At 41.7% G+C, this 17,101-nt stretch overlaps 1 protein-coding gene across 1 annotated transcript in view; it reads right to left on the reverse strand.

Annotated features, from left to right (window-relative positions):
- The window catches only part of LMAN1L (lectin, mannose binding 1 like), a 173,823-nt gene extending 157,108 nt beyond the window's left edge, over positions 1 to 16,715 (reverse strand). The window contains exons 1-4 of the mRNA XM_069762093.1: positions 16,496 to 16,715; positions 15,575 to 15,729; positions 12,621 to 12,728; positions 10,537 to 10,598 (exon numbers count right to left, since the gene is read on the reverse strand). Of these exons, the coding sequence (XP_069618194.1) occupies positions 10,537 to 10,598; positions 12,621 to 12,728; positions 15,575 to 15,729; positions 16,496 to 16,676 (506 nt within the window). The 5' untranslated portion in view covers positions 16,677 to 16,715. The remainder of the gene's footprint in view (positions 1 to 10,536; positions 10,599 to 12,620; positions 12,729 to 15,574; positions 15,730 to 16,495) is intronic.
- Between the last annotated feature and the right edge of the window lie 386 nt (positions 16,716 to 17,101).

Raw genomic sequence — 17,101 nt, forward strand, 5'->3', positions numbered from 1 at the left:
TTTTTTAGTTATAAGACCTCTCTCACATGCCAGCTCCAAAATTATCCGGAGCTGGCTCTGAAACTTAGGGAGTGGGTTTTGTGTCAGTTGAGTATATGTATCTCTATTTTTCAACTGTCTAAAAGCCTCCTTTTCGTACCTCTCCACAGGCCAGATGACCACATTTCCCCCCTTGTCTGCAGGTTTTATTACCACATCATCCCACATTTTCATCTCCCGTAATGCCTGTCTCTGTTCTTTATTGAGATTATCTCTTTTTTTATGATTATTTATCTTTTTGAAATCTTCTGTTACCAATTTAGTGAAGATCTCAACCTGTGGGCAAAGAGACAAGGGGGGAAAGGTGGTACATCTGGCTGAGATGTTAGGTGGAGAGGTACTCACCCCACTTAGGTTGGACTCCTGCTCCAGTTCTTCAAGATCTCGCAGTGCCTCCAATTCAATTGGGTCGGTTATATCGGAAGTTGGAGAGGACCGTAGATGTAATTTTTTCAGAATGACCTTCCGAGCAAACAAATGAAGGTCCTTCAAAGCTATAAAAAAATCAAAGTTATTAGAAGGAGAAAACGATAACCCCAGCTCCAAGACCTCTCGCTGTGGTTTAGAGAGATCATGTGAGGACAAATTTATTACCTCCAGGTTACTTGTTTTTATTTTTTTATCCATTTGAGGGGAAGTCATCAGTTTTCTTTTATTGTTGCTGGATTTTCCACTCCTCCAATCATTGTTTCTCACATGATCTCTCTTATTCCAATGAGGTCTGGATCCATCTATACTTGATGTTCTGTCCTCAGCCGAGGACACTGAAGACAATGAGGCAGAGCGGCTCCTAGAGAATTTCTTATTATATAGTGTACGTTTATGCCACTTATATACCCGATCCTGTTGTCGGTCTCCAAGATCTCTTTGGTATTTCTTGGTTTTATTTTGTACCAATTCGGTTTCCCATTTCTTAACAGCTATATCTACTTCATTTTTAAATTTTATCACCATTTCTCCCGTAAGGCATCTATTAATTTCATCCTGTATTTTTTTAAGTTCTATGTCCAGTTCTCTCAATTGACTATCATTGGATTTAGATAGAAGTTCCATGAATTTCTTGGAGCATGTAGAAGCCGCCTCCTCCCATTGTCTGATGAAATCAGGATCATCTACCACAAACGAGGGAAAAACTTGAACCCTCAGTCCTCTAGGGATAAGGCCACATCCCAAATACCGTTCCAAAAAAGCACGATTCCACCATAGGCGAGTACGCCTATTAAGCAATTCCTTATATTTAGATGTCAAATTACTAGTATCTCCAGATTTAAAATCAACAGTGTTCCCAGGTCCCTCACTGAATACTCTATCCAGCTGTGTAAGCCACGCTTTTTCGCGTTCAAGAAAGTCCATTTGTTCCACAATGGTTGCTGTGAAGACACAGAGACAAATAGAATAAACACATCCCACGATGAACAGCAATATAGTGGATTTCATACACATACTAGTGGTATAGTGTCAGGGAAAGTACCCGTGCTAGAAATCCTTCAACTCGGACACTCCAAAATATATAAACAACCCAAAAAGACACATGGAGCATATGTCCCAAAGACACATGGAGCTGGCATGTGAGAGAGGTCTTATAACTAAAAAAATGTTGGGGGGACTGCTTCCACAGAACCCGGTAGTGCCTACTTTTTACCTTCTCCCCAAGGTCCACAAAGATCCTGTTTTCCCTCCAGGACGTCCGATTGTCTCTGGCATAGGGGGGCTTTGCGATATGACGTGTAAGTTCATAGAACATTATTTAAGACCACAAGTGGAAACGCTGCCCTCCTATGTCAGGGACACTACGGACGTTCTGAAACGGGTTGATGGCCTTGTCGTGGAGGGGGATATGTTCCTGGTGACAGCAGATATTGAATCTCTGTACACGAGTATTCGGCATGTGGATGGCATGAGGGCAACGAGATTTTTTCTGGAATCAAGTAATCTAGATGCGGACATGCGTGAGCTGGTGTTGGAGCTGTTGGATTTTGTATTGACACACAACTTTTTTGTATTTAAGGATCGTTTCTTTCTCCAGAGGCAGGGCACTGCAATGGGGGCGGCCTGTGCGCCTTCGTATGCAAATTTGTTTTTGGGTTTTTGGGAGAGAGAAGTCTTTTGCGATGGCGTGCAGGCCGCCCCCCAGATTCTCGGTTGGTATAGATATATCGACGATGTTTTGTTTATATGGCAGGGCTCTGTCTCTGGATTACAGAATTTTATGATCGACCTCAATCGCAACGGCTCCAACATCAAGCTCACCTATGTATACCATCAGAAGGAAATTTCCTTTCTTGATATCATCCTGAAGGTACAGGAGGATGGGTCAATATATACAGACATGTACCGTAAGGAGACCTCTGTTAATGCCCTCTTGCACTCCACATCCTCACATCCCCCCTCCACGATAAGGGCCATCCCCGTTGGACAATTTCTTCGGGCTCGAAGGATTTGTACCTCGGACTCTATGTTTGAGGGACAGGCTGTGGACCTTGGGGAGAGATTTAGGGCACGTGGATATAGTGGCCGCTCAATTAAGAAGGGTTACCTCAGAGCTAGAAAATCCAAGAGAAACGATTTACTGGCTGATAGGAAAATAGATACCAGAAAAGACAAAAATTGGGATGGTCAGCCACGATTTATATCCACCTACAACCACAGATGGGAGCTTATGAGATCTATTATGAATAAACATTGGTCTGTCTTATTGACAGACGTTAGTTTGCGCAAATATTTGTCTGACCGTCCCCTGATGACAGCACGCAGGAGTGTAAATATACGGGACATGGTGGTACATAGCCACTATGTCGCAAAAACACCAAGTTTGTTTGGCGTGGGACAGCAGAGAAATGTTTTTTTCCCATGTGGTAGTTGTCTGGCGTGTAGGAATTTGGTGAGGTCCACGTCGTTCGCATCATCGGATGGAAGAACTTTTGAAATCAGAGAACACATTACGTGCAGCTCCACCTTTGTAGTTTACTACGCGGTATGCACGTGCAATTTAATCTATGTGGGTTTAACTTCACGCGAATTGCGTGTTCGCGTTCGTGAACATGTACGTGACATCATGGGAGCCCGAGATGCGAACGATGTGGACAGCCTGAAACCAATACCGTGACACTTTCGCCTACACCATCACTGTGATCCCAAATTTTTGAAGATATGGGGTATTGATAAAGTGCGTGCTGGCATTAGGGGAGGAGATTTGAAGCGCAAACTGGCACAATGCGAGTGTAGGTGGATCACGCTCCTCAATACCGTATCCCCACTAGGGCTTAATGAACATCTTAGCTTTAGTTCCTTTTTATAAATATTTTCTCCAGTTTTGGTGATTTTATTTTTATTGTTTTGTGTTGTGTATATATCTGTGTATAATAGTGTATTTTTGTATTTTTGCTATTCTTATGTTTAGTTCTCATGCCCTGCTGCATATATGTGCCTATACACTGAATCTTCCGGATGGGATGTATGGATCAATATGACACTGACCATGATTGAAGCACCATCATCAGGTTTCTTCACTGAAACAACTTACACATGCGATTTATGAAAATCAAGTGGCGGACAATTTAAAGTGGATGCACTCCTACACTTTTCTTTATGTGTTTAACTTATTATGTTGTTTGGTTATGTGGTATTATGAAATGTCTATTTGGGGTATATATTAATATTATCATATGCTTTGTGTATATGGTCCTTTATGTTTACTGTTGTGGGGTATTTGGGAGTTTTTTTGTTACATTGGATATAGCTGATGTGTTCTACATCAGACTATTAAAACCACATATGTCCGGGAATTATATGTGAAGTATATAGTGTCATTGAATAATATCATTATACCTGGCTTTTTTCTAAATTATAGTGGTATCCAATGTGCCAATTCTCCTGGAGGTACTACTCACTAGCCCCATTTTTTTCGTTGTGTTTATATATATATTATTCACGTTTCTTTAACTCACATAGTCCGCCTGATGGAATGCACTTTTTGCACTTTGTTTCTATGCAATCTCGCATATGTTAGTGAAGGGTATAAGGGTTTTCACGTGTACCTGCTGTATTGGTGCCTAGTGCGCATGTCTCCCATGGTCTGCGGCTGGGGCATTGTGGGCGGCGCCCGGTAATGGCGTCTGCGGGTCAGTGGCGTCACTAGTACGCGACTGTGAACCGCGGCGCCATGTTGGATGCGGCCCGGGATGCAGCTCCCGGTGTGATCAATGGAGGACATGCGCCGCAATTAGGTGCACCTGTTCCGGATGGTCGGGCATTATAAAATCTGGCCCAGTATTATGCACTGCACTGCCCCCTGACGAAGCCAACGCGAAACGCGCGTTGGGGCTGCGGCGGTGACCCCCATGTGCCGGACTCTGACCTGATGGGTAAGAACCACTAGAAATTACCAGAGACTATGATGTGGGCCGCGTTATGAGTAGCGGCACTCCACTTGGGGAAGTGTATTATTCCACCTATTGATGTGTGGAAGTGGTGGTTTTCTTCCCTGAAACTGTGCACTTTATGGCATTAAGATTACTAAGCCGTATTAGCGGCATATTGGGGTCATCCGTCTTTTTAGACTTTCAGTGTTTTCCGTAGTGTTCTCCTACTGTATGCTCTATATATTTCTATGAGTATTTTGATTTGATATGTTTTTAAATTTTGTTATAATAAAAACGTACATTTTATATATTTTGGGACATATGCTCCATGTGTCTTTTTGGGTTGTTTAACATGGTGCATGAGCTGCACTTAGCCGCACACCGCGAAAAACCGCATGCGTAAGCAAACGCATGCACCTTTTCTACAATGTTAAAGATGGGAAATCAAGATGCATACTATGAATCGTGGACGAAGCAGGTCTCTTGTATCTCCTCATGAGAGCAGCCTACTGATGTACTCAGGACTAAAGACGATACAACTCCTCAACATGAGTCAGATCTTTTGTAAGGAGCCTTCGTCTACAGCACATCCAGAGAGAACAACCGAACACAATCCCACCTAGAATGAACGCCCAGAGTATGGGATGTGTAAAGATATGGCCTACCGTACCCTGGAGTGGAGGGGGTTTACCCATGAAAAACCTAACAATTTCATCACTCCAAGATATATTCAAGTCTTCATATTGTTGGATTATTTTCTGAATTATTTCATTGTTGTGGACCACGGTAATGAGAACTCTCTGACCAGTCTTATTATACAACCCCTAGAAATGTTCCAAAACGTTCAGGTCCTTGACCATCTGGTACAAGCCAACTCCCATAGACAGATGGGGAGAGGGTAATCTTGGGGTTCAATAAGGTACATTGTACTGCTTGTGGAGCGCCCCCAGACGCAGGGCCGCGGGGTACTCAGTACCAGTCCTCTCTGTCTCGGTGCTGGGGTTGTCATGGTGGCTGGACCCGGTCCGTGACCCTACTAAGGGGCGTCCAAGGAAAGGGTGATGAAAGTTTGTCAAGGGTTCGTGACGCCACCTGTGGTATTCGGTCAGGGTGACCGACGCTGCTTACGGGTCCGCTGGGGTGATGGAATGGCAGCTAGATGGTATACCTTCCCACAGGTGAAGTATATCCCCAGGGCTTCCCAGTAGTGTAGGTAGCGATGCGGTGAGGCGCAGTTAATAACGAGGACACAGGGTTGCAGTCTCTTTACCTTTTTACTGAAGACTTCGGGATCCGCAATCCAGAGCACTGCTAACAGGGCTGGCTGAGTCCGGCCGGTCCGAAGGCACATCCAGAGTTCCCTTTGCAGGTGGAGATCAGTGCCTACCAACTAGCGCCTGTGTGTTGTAGTCCTTCCCTGCTGAGCACCACGGGATAGTCCTCACAACTTTCGTATTCGTTCGTTCTCTCCGTCCCCCAAGTTTATCTGGCTAGGACGCACCCGTTTGATGGGAAGGCCTGGAGTTATTCTGGGACCCTAGAGACGCCCCTCTTCCACAATTGCTCCCTATGTCTGCTTAGGTGATTTAAGGTAGACAGCCAACCTATAATCAACTGTCCTGCCGCTGTTTGAAGTAATGCTTGAAGTCTGTTACTTCCTCGGCGTTCCGGCCACCGGCTACGCGCCTCAGTAGGATGTTGCCGATCTCGGGGCACGACTCCTACTGGTCTATCTCCTTGTGCTGTGATCTCGTTTCTCACTTCTCCACAATATCCTTCGCTTCGTGTCCTTCCTTAGGATAAAGCCGCAAAGTAGTGCAGGCGCGGCTCCGTAACGGTCTGTCCTTTCTGCTAGGTACCTGCCAGGAACCCACCCCTGACAGGTCCTCCCTGGAGCTCTCCCAGGCTGCATTCTGTCTAACTTCCTATCCAACCCCCAGTTTTACCATAGTGTGAGGAGTGGCCTAATACATAGTGCCTTTTGCTCCCCCTGGTGGCCGGAGTGTGAAGTGTAATGTGTGACTGTGATACCTGGTCAGGTGAACTCCTTTAGTGCAATCAGACATAACATCACTCCCCTTAGTGGCAGAGCGACATTACTGCAATGACCAGGACTCTGGGGCGCTGCACTTGCCTACCAAGATGAATTTTGGTCATTAATTGGGAAGTACTATGGAGAACAGGTTGGGCTAGACCCGTAATCACACAAGATGGAGAATGAAAGGTGACATACTGTTTAGCAGGAACATGGAAATACATCTCTCCATTGTCAAACTTTCATTCTCCCAACAAGGATGATCGTAAACGTAATTAGTAGCTCCATAGGGGCACATCAGGTCAGAGCATTCTTTCCTGCATAAGGCGGTGGAATACCTTCTGGAATCTGAATATATCTACGGTAACTGCATTCTGTTTGGGTTATAACCCACAATTTGTTGTGAACAGCCCCATATCTACCCGGTTCAAGAGGGGTGGACAGTGCCCTGGATAGGAATTAAGGCACCAAAAGCAAAATCTTTCATATTAAAGTCAGTGCATCCCATCCACCCAATTTTCCACCATTCTACGTGGTTTTTTTTTTGCAAGTTCAGTTACACTTGGCCATATGCAGTCCATTTCCCAATGGAAAGTAACCAATGAGGAGAGTTGGAGAAGTGTCTTTATATTTGGATAAATTTCTCCATGAAGAACAACACAAGCAAGGACATGTTGAGCTATGTTACCAATATCTTGAATTACCTGAAACAAAGTCCTAATCTGGCTTTTAAATTAATATAATCCACTAGATGGTGGCCCGATTCTAACGCATCGGGTATTCTAGAATATGCATGTCCACGTAGTATATTGCCCAGCCACGTAGTATATTGGCCATTTACGTATCATATTGCCCAGCGATGTAGTATATTGGCCATTTACGTAGTATATTGCCCAGCCACGTAGTATATAGCACAGAGCCACGTAGTATATTGCAGAGCGAGGTAGTATATTGTCCAGCCACGTAGTATACAGCACAGAGCCACGTAGTATATTGTCCAGCCACGTAGTATACAGCACAGAGCCACAGAGTATATTGCAGAGTGAGGTAGTATATTGTCCAGCCACGTAGTATATTGTCCAGCCACGTAGTATATTGCACAGCCTTGTAGTATACAGCACAGAGCCAGGTAGTATATTGCCCAGTGACGTAGTATATTACCGAGCCAAGTATGTCACAGGTTAAAAAAATAAAAAATAAACATACTCACCTAACGATCTGAGGGCCCCTTGTAGTTGAACATACTCACCATTCTGGTCGCTGCTCCTCAGCGTCCCGTCTCTCCGCTTCCTGGGATCCAATGGCGTTGTGTAGATGGGCGCGCGGCTGCCGCCATCTTGCGTTCCCCGGATGCTTTGCGAAATTACCCATATGACTTAGCGGTCTCGCGAGACCGCTAGGTCTTTTGGGTAATTTCGCAAAGAATCGCTGGGAAAGGAAGATGGCGGCAGCCTCGAGCGGCTCAGTGGACAACAGAGGGTGATATAGCAGGTTTTTTTTTTTTTACTATTTTTAACATTACTTTCTTTTACTATGGATGCCGCATAGGCAGCATCAATAGTAAAAGGTTGTGGACACACAGGGTTAATAGCGGCGGTAACGGAATGCGTTACCCATGCCGCGGTCCGTTACCGCCGGCATTAACCCTGTGTTAGCAGTGACCGGAGGGGAGTATGGAGCAGGCGCCGGGGACACTGACTGCGGGGAGCGCAGCGCCGGGGACACTGACTGCGGGGAGCGGAGCGCCGGGGACACTGACTGCGGGGAGCGGAGCGCTGGGGACACTGACTGCGGGGAGTGGAGCGCCGGGGACACTGACTGCGGGGAGCGGAGCGCCGGGGACACTGACTGCGGGGAGCGGAGCGGCCATTTTCTTCCGGACTGTGCCCGTCGCTGATTGGTCGTGGCTGTTTTGCGGCGACCAATCAGCGACTTGGATTTCCATGATAGACAGAGGTCATGACCAATGAATATCCGTGACAGAAGGACAGACAGACAGACGGAAGTACCCCTTAGACAATTATGTATATAGATTACACGGGCTTGGTGTTTTTGGTTGTGAAATACAGAGGCTATAGAAGGTAAATGGTGGAAAATTTTTAAACCAACCGAAATGCAAAAATTCTTTTTATCCCAAAATATATTCATTAAAGAATTTTATTTTTTACTGAAATGCATATACGGTATTTTGGGATAAAAATAGATCTTGCATATCAATTGATAGAAGTTGATCTATAGATGAACTTTAATGGGCATCAGTCAGCACATTTTTGTTATGTAATCTAAGAGCAGCACAATGTAGGGACAGATATCCTGATTCCAGAGATGTATCACTTACTGGATGGCTTGCTATGTTTTTCTATAATCCTTGTTTTCTGTGTTGCAGATATAATCTTGGTCAGAAAGCTGATCTGTGTATAACCACGCTCATACCACTGACTGGCCTGCAAGTGAGACCTAGTCCTCTGGTGATAATCTCCTGATGATAAAACACTGATTGTATTGACTCTACAAGACACAGCCCAATAAGCGACTCATCCCTGGAATCAGGATCTCTTGCCCTATTTTTCTACTCTCAGATTAAATAGCAAAAACCTTCTCACATACATCTTCTGCTCTTTTGGCCACGTGTACGGCTTCAGATGTGAATAGGGCTGCACGCATGCAAAAGATTTGCAAGGAGCTGGTGATGTTATTAAATGCAAAGAGGGATGATTAGTATGGGGAAAAAGTCCGAATTAGCATAAGAAAAACATGGATTTAAGAGGATATACGGTAAGTATAAAGGGCTACTTAGCCTGGGAATTTAGTAATACATATTTGAATGCTGCTGGGTTGGAGGGCACACGGGACCTGACAAGTTCCCTTTAAAAGAAAATAAGGCTATGATGTATTTAGATAAATTTGCTAGTGCAGTGTAATGTGTTTGCGTTGTGAAGTACAGATTGTTGGGTTGGCGAGCGGTCAGGAAGTGGTATGGCGCAGAGCAACGCTATACAGAATGTTCTCTCTGCATCAACACCAAAGTGTTCCAGGTAATTGGTGTCAGATGCTGGCAAATCAGATGTCAGATACTGTGAAATAATACATACTGTGTAGATACATCACATATGGTACCCTGGTATTAGCATAATGCCAAAAGCAACAATAACCGGTAAAAAGGAACTCCTCGTTCATGCAAAAATAGGAAAAACCACGTGGACAATTTGTAAGTATCTTCATCCATTTCTTCATGAGTCCATAAAACTGTATAGCAAAGGGCTAACAGATGTTCTTCATTCCTGGCTAGGAAGACGCTGCGCATTCAGTGCTGCACATATGTGCGTGGGGACATTATAACTTGGAGGGAATGGAGGGAACAACCATATGGCGTGTTCCTGTCTCTAAGGAGGGGGCATGAAGCTGCATCTACCAAATATGTACAAATAAACAGAATGAAGAAGGAAATATTGCTGAAAAGCGACTTCTTTTCTCATCATGCCTGCTGTTATTTCTGTACAAAACGTGACAATGCAGTTTGCTCTATTTTTATCATTTACGACTAATAAACGGTTGCCCAATCTATGGCATTCGGAAAGCTGATAAAGTAATTTGTCGGCTGGTAGGAAATAGAGGGAGTTACCGTTCTGAAACCATTCCAACCCTGTTTTGGAAAAAATAAAATACAGAAACGGAAACACAGGCCACAAATTCAGCTATGTAGCTGCCGTATGAAACCACAATGCTATGCAGATGGAAAATAAAACTTGGGCCACATTTGCATCGTATGGGGAAGCTACTGTACATAGAAGAAATACAAGACTTTCATGTGACGGCGTGCCTGCCTCAACTGCGTGACTGCTGTATATTTTAATCTTTCAACACAATGAAATGTCTGCATAAATATATATATATATATATATATACACACATACTGTTACATGTATATATAGGCTGCTGCATGTAACAGACCATCCATGTATCAGTGGACGACAATTCTGATATTTCAGTTATGCTATATACACTTGCGAAAAGAAACCAGTTATTCTTTTTTCTTTGAATAAAAATCTCTATTTATAGAAATCCCAAAAACATGTTTGTTTTTTTTTTCCCTGCACTTACCGCAAGTGGTCATACTGAAGCTTGCCATTGTTGCCCACAATGACTATAGCTGGATTATTTCCCTGCAGAAAGAAAAATAGAAAATGATTCTTCAGATAGCAGGGCTATGAAATATATAAAGAAAGTGCTTTGGAGTAGCTCAAATATCTACATGACAAGCAAAATGGCAAAGCATAAATATAAAATTCCAGATAAGGAGATACCGGCAGGGTGGTGTAATGGCTCAGTGGTTAGCACCCACAGTCTTGCAGTACTGTCCTAAGTTTCAACATGAGCTGCCATGGCTGAGAAATGTTATGATAGATTAAGGTAAAGGGGTCAAAATGGTCATATTCCAGGTCAAACACTGCATTTTACATTGTCCGTTTGCAATATGTTCCATGAAAGCTCATGGCATATACCGGTGCTTCTCACTAAATTAGAAGATCATCAAAAAGTTAATTTATTTCAGTTCAATACATAAAGTGAATCTCATATTATAGTCATTACAGAGTGATCTATGTCAAGTGTTTATTTCTGTTAATGTTGATGATTACAACTTACTGTAAACATTTGATAAATGCTTCAAAGTGCAGTGTGAAATTGTCGTAATGAAGTACACTAACAAATTGGTTTATATAATACATAGTGCAGTCACTCCACTATGAAGTGGTTGAGTACACTCGGCATCCCAGCAGATTGGATGCCAGAACAAGATGTCATTGCATCATAGCAGAGTAATTCCATTTCAGGAATACAAATGGGGACAACCCTAACAATTCCAGTTGTCTTTTACATATTGTTTATAATGTTCTGCAAATGATCTAAAACGATACTCTGAAAATCCCATTTCCGTCTCCAAGACTTCGCTCATGCTGCACTAGTTTTCTGAAATGCTCTACCCAAGAAAAAGCTGATTAATACATTTAAGCGTTTTAACCCCTTCATCACCTTAGGATTTTCAGTTTTTGCATTTTCGATTTTTGCTCCCCCTTCCTCCCAGAGCCATAACATTTTTTATTTTTCTGTCAATATGGCCATGTGAGGGCTTGTTTTTTGCAGGACGAGTTGTACTTTTGAACGCCACCATTCTTTTAAACATATAATGTACTGGAAAACATGAGAAAAATTCCAAGTACGATGAAATTGCAAAAAAAAGTGCAGTTTCACAATTGTTTTGTGTTTTCTTTTTACCATGTTCACTAAATGCTAGAAATAAAGTTCGCATGGGTGAGAGCTTATTTTTTGCCCACCAAGCTGACATTTTTGGGTTCTGTAGATATGCTATTTTGATCACCTGTTATTGCAATGTTGCGGCAACAACAAAAAAATGTAAATCTGGCATTTCAATTGTTTTCTCATTATGCCTCGTTATACTAAGCGGGTTAATTATTTTTATATATTTTTATAGATCGGGCGTTTCTAAATGCGGCGATACCAAATGTGTATTTTTTTTAAGCGTTTTATTTTTAATTGGTCAAAAGGGGGTTGAATTGAACTTGAATTTTTAAAACCATTTTTTTTTTTACTTTTTTCTTACTTCATTAGACTCCTTAGCAGACTTGAAGCTGAGATCTTCTGATTGCTTGTGCTATACATAACAGGGCTTCAATCCTGCTATGTGTAGGAGAAATGATCATCTGCTTTGTACGCCCGGCATGGAGTGGTACTCATGGCAGACCAGCATTGACAAGCACGGGGGTCTCCTGCAGACCCCTGTTGTCATGCTAACCCATCGATGCCTCACAAACAAGTGACAGGGGCATTGATGGGCAGGGTTTGTTCCATGTGCCTGAAAAAATGCGGGCTCAGCGCCAGAGCCAGCATCAAAGAGAGGGAGGCGATATATGACGTACCTATACATCATAGGTCGTAAAGGGGTTAAAAACACTTTTTTTGTTGTTTTTTTTTTTTAGACAGGACTGTCACCAAATTTTACTAACTTAACTATTCCCTTTTTTAAATTTTCTTCAGACTCTGGTCCCTCCACCATGGCTGAACCATGAATGACAAGAATTTTCTACCTAGATAGAATACAGCATTAAATTACATTGAGATACACGGACATAGCTGTGTGTATGTGCACCTGTAATACGTGAACTTACCATAGAATCATGATCAAATGTGTCAAAAATAATTGCCACTCCATCCCAAAGATCAGCAGCACCAAATACTGTGCCCAATTCTCCTTTTTCCCTGGTATACCAAAAGGCCTAGAAGAAACGGATGACTATATCACACAGGATTCTACAATCACACTCTTAAGGTTCAAATTTATTGCTGAGATATTTTTTTTCTGGTGAAATAATTGTAAGGAAATTCTTGACGTCACTTTTTTTTTTTTTTTTTTTAAATGACTGGTCCCATTCAAAATAAGGTGGATCAATATATAAAGTGAAATATAGTTGTTTTTTTTTTTTTATTAAGAAGGAATTTTATTAATTCTAATTAGTATAAATTATAAACTACTTTCATCACTATACCACTGAACGCAAGAAAGTATAATAAAACCCAACATTAATGGTCTAAATGCAGGCTATAGACCTACAGTCACCAGCAATAATGTATACTGCATGACTACAATCTGGAACGTCAGGAAAAATAGCATTCATTCTGATTGAAAAAAATTTTGCATTAATTTAAAAGTGTGACTAATTATTCGAAAAAGCATTTCCTCCAAGTGAGAGAATACTAGTAGATCTATCGATTTAGCATTTATTATCTAGAACAGGATTTCTTTTACTTTATGTACCATCAGCTAGAACATGGTGATCCTTGGGCATTAGCACATGTGATTTAAGTCCATGTCAAAATATACATGTTGCTTGTTTCCTATACCTAGTAAACCTTAGAATAAGCATAATAATAATTAAACATGCTACTAAACCAGAGACCGGAGTAGCCAGAGAAAGAACGGTGTAGTATACAATCAATTCTGCTGCCTCCCATGTTCTCCTCACCCACAACTAAAGGACACCTCAGTCACTAGTTAACTGGAGTTAGGAATATATATTCAGTAATTTAATCAAATGTTTGAAAGGTATCTAACTACAAGAAACAGTCTTAAAGGGAATCTACCAGTAGGATCAACCTCCTAAGCCTCCTATATGGGAATGTAGGTTATAGAAATTATACCTTGAGATCTGTTATTTAATGTTTTATTCCAGAAAAATCTTTTTTTTCTTAATATGTAAATGAGATGTTAAGATCTATGGGCAGGACATAGATCTCCCCAATAGTCTGCCTCCAGAGCTTATTCTAAATGAAAAGGGGCTTTACCAGTGTGAGACATGTCATTCAGGAGAGCAGACTGTCAGTCATTACATGTTTCACTCGTTATTCCCCCTTTCATTTAACATAAGCTTTGGAGGCAGGGAGTTCTGTGTCTGGCACATCTACGGTAATTTATATTTTCTATAATTTTATTAAAATTTCTATCACCTATATGCCCATATAGATGGCTTAGGAGTGATAATCTGACTTGTGCATTCCCTTTAGGGCAAATTCACACCAGCGTATACATTAGACAAGTGCCATCTGATTTTTTTTTTTTTTTTATCGGATAGCATTTGGACCAATGTTATTCACTGGGGCAGTGCTGATGCCAAGAATGCCGTGATTTCACTTTGAAATTGGATGCCACTCACCCATTCTAGTCTATGAGTGTGTGTAAAATATCAGACTGAACTCGGATTACATCTCAGACTCATACAATGTAGAAGATGGAGAAATTTTGTTCTCCATATTCTCGCCATCAAAGAGAATCTGATCACACTTTGATCAGAGCATCATTTGCATAATCAGCCCAATTTTCTCATATGAGAGAATTTACGTCCATCTGACCGTAGCCTTAAAGTGACTGTCCATCCATTTTAGAATGCATGTAGAAAAGCCGCGGAGACACGATCACGTGTTTCTCAACGCAAGCAATAGCCAGGTCTTTCACCGGGAAGGAACAACCACGGGAAGGGCAGCATCCAAAAAGGAAAACCACCTATGCCAAAACATGGTATCCATCCACAGACAGCTGTTTTGGGGTATTTGCCCCTTATCAGTGTGGCGTAGGAAACTGGCTATTAGGAGCAGTGCCTAGTAAAAGGACTATAAACATAAGGATGAATGACCTCGGGGAGATCAAAACATCCAACACCGCGGAGACACCATCACGTGTTTCTCAACGCAGTGATCCAGAACACTGCCCCCATCCCTTATGGGAAATATGCAAATGCATGTAGAAAAGCTGCGGAGACACCATCACATGTTTCTCAATGCAAGCAATAATTATATTTATAGTCCTTTTACTAGTCACTGCTCCTAATAGCCAGTTTCCTACTCCACACTGATGAGGGGCAAATACCCCGAAACAGCTGTCTGTGGATGGATACCATGTTTTGGCATAGGTGGTTTTCCTTTTTGGATGCTGCCCTTCCCGTGGTTGTTCTTTCCCAGTGAAAGACCTGGCTATTTATTGCTTGCGTTGAGAAACACGTGATGGTGTCTCCACGGCTTTTCTACATGCATTTGCATATTTCCCATAAGGGATGGGGGCAATGTTCTGGATCACTGCGTTGAGAAACACGTGATGGTGTCTCCGCGGTGTTGGATGTTTTGATCTCCCCGAGGTCATTCATCTTTATGTTTATCATCCATTTTAGAAATCACCATCACCTCTAAGTGGTGGTTACCTGCTATTTCCCTGCATATTTGCTGGTGTGACCTGACACAGCTCATCTACAGTAATTACAGGGGTCTGAGGTATACCGGTCCCTCAAACCACAATAGCAATTACAGTGATGCTTTGTGAACCCTTCAGAATTTTCCATTAATCTGCGTAAATTTGACCTAAAACTACGTGAGATTTTCACACAAGTCTTAAAAGTAGAAAAAGAGAACCAAATCAAACAAATGAGTCAAAAATATTAAACTTTTTAAAGAGTCATTTTGAAATAGTAAAATGATTCTAATATCTCACATCTGAGTGGCAAATGTATGTGACCCTGGAGAGTCGCTCTAAACTTAAACTTCTTTCTCCCATATACAATTTTAAAATTCTGTTTACCAGTCCCTCTGCCCCTTCACGTCCATGACCGGAGATCGTTATAGACATCTCTACTTCCCAGTGTGGAAAGGAAGAATTATTCTTAGTCCACATCGAACCTTTGCGATTTTTCAGTGATGAAACAAGGCGAACTTCATCAGGACCAGAAACCGCATCTACAAAAATACATATTATGTGACAATTTAACTGACACATTGAAAATGATTAGCCTGATTCAAGCATTTGTGCAAAAGAGCTAAAAGAAATCTGACATCAGGATTTCATACCCCAAACTATAGTACAGCATTGTAATCCAAAATTACTATATACGATTTCACAATAGAAACTGTATACTTTATTGAATAGATCCTAGACTTGATGAGACAGATGCACTTACTTTGAAAATATGTGTCATGATGGCTGTATAGATTCTGACACATATTTTCAAAGTAAGTGCATCTGTCTCATCAAGTCTGATAATAAAATGTTAATTTAAATAGCAAGAGGATACATTGGTCCACAAGCATTACTGTTTAGTTATTCTTTGTCAGTCTTTTTACATTTTTTTTACATTTTGCAAAAGATGTTTCCCTTTTCATTTGTTACATTTGCCACATTTGAGACTATAGAAATTGTGGCACATGTAGGGGTATGATACTAAGGGTGATAAATTGCATATGAAGGAGAATTTACCATTATTTCAACCAAGAAAGTGGTTTGTGGTAGCTTGTGGTACCAAAAAAAGAAAGTTAAGAGAAGGTAAATTACTGCCATAATGTCTCATCTAATCATGAGGTTTTGACCGCCATTGTCTTTTTTGAAAAATTGGTACACATCATACAAAATACTTTGGCCACCTAAGGGGTTACACAAGTGGAGTATACATATTGTAAGGTAAAATATATGTATTTAATTCAGTCTTGTACTGTAAAATAAAATTACCTCCAAAGGTTTCCCAGAAGGGTATAGTTCCATCAGGAAGGGTGACATGAGGTCTCTTGAAACTGTACTTGTACTCAAACCTGCGGTGTGCCGGCTCGTCCTGTGCAATGTAACAAGGTGCGAGGAGGGACAGAAGCAAGAACCAACCAGGGAAACACATCTGGAGGTCAGTTTGGACCATCGGTAGACAATGACCAGAGGAGAACCACACTAGCCAGAGAGGACCAAGGAGGCGGGCTCCAATTGAAGAAAACCCGGCGTTTGCTGATTGGGTACAGGACTCATTGATCGGTTAGCAGAATTGGAGCAGCTGGATATTCCCACACATGGAGGGTTAATGTGTAACCTTTAACTTTTGCCTACGCGTCACAGTATAGTGAACATTGTCATATATAAACATGCCAAATATATTAGACACAAACTAAAAGAATTGGTGTCAAAACCCTTTACAAGATATACAATATACACTGGTGATACTGAGCTAAAGTTAGAAAAGCAAAGACATTTTTCTGTATTTAGGTTTTGCTCGTATAGTGGATGAAAACAAAAGTCATTTATCAAATAGTCTCTTTTTTATAATATACTATGGAATTGTATTTCATGCAA

This window comes from Ranitomeya imitator, chromosome 4 (assembly GCF_032444005.1).
Source record: "Ranitomeya imitator isolate aRanImi1 chromosome 4, aRanImi1.pri, whole genome shotgun sequence".
In the NCBI taxonomy this organism is placed as follows: domain Eukaryota; kingdom Metazoa; phylum Chordata; class Amphibia; order Anura; family Dendrobatidae; genus Ranitomeya; species Ranitomeya imitator.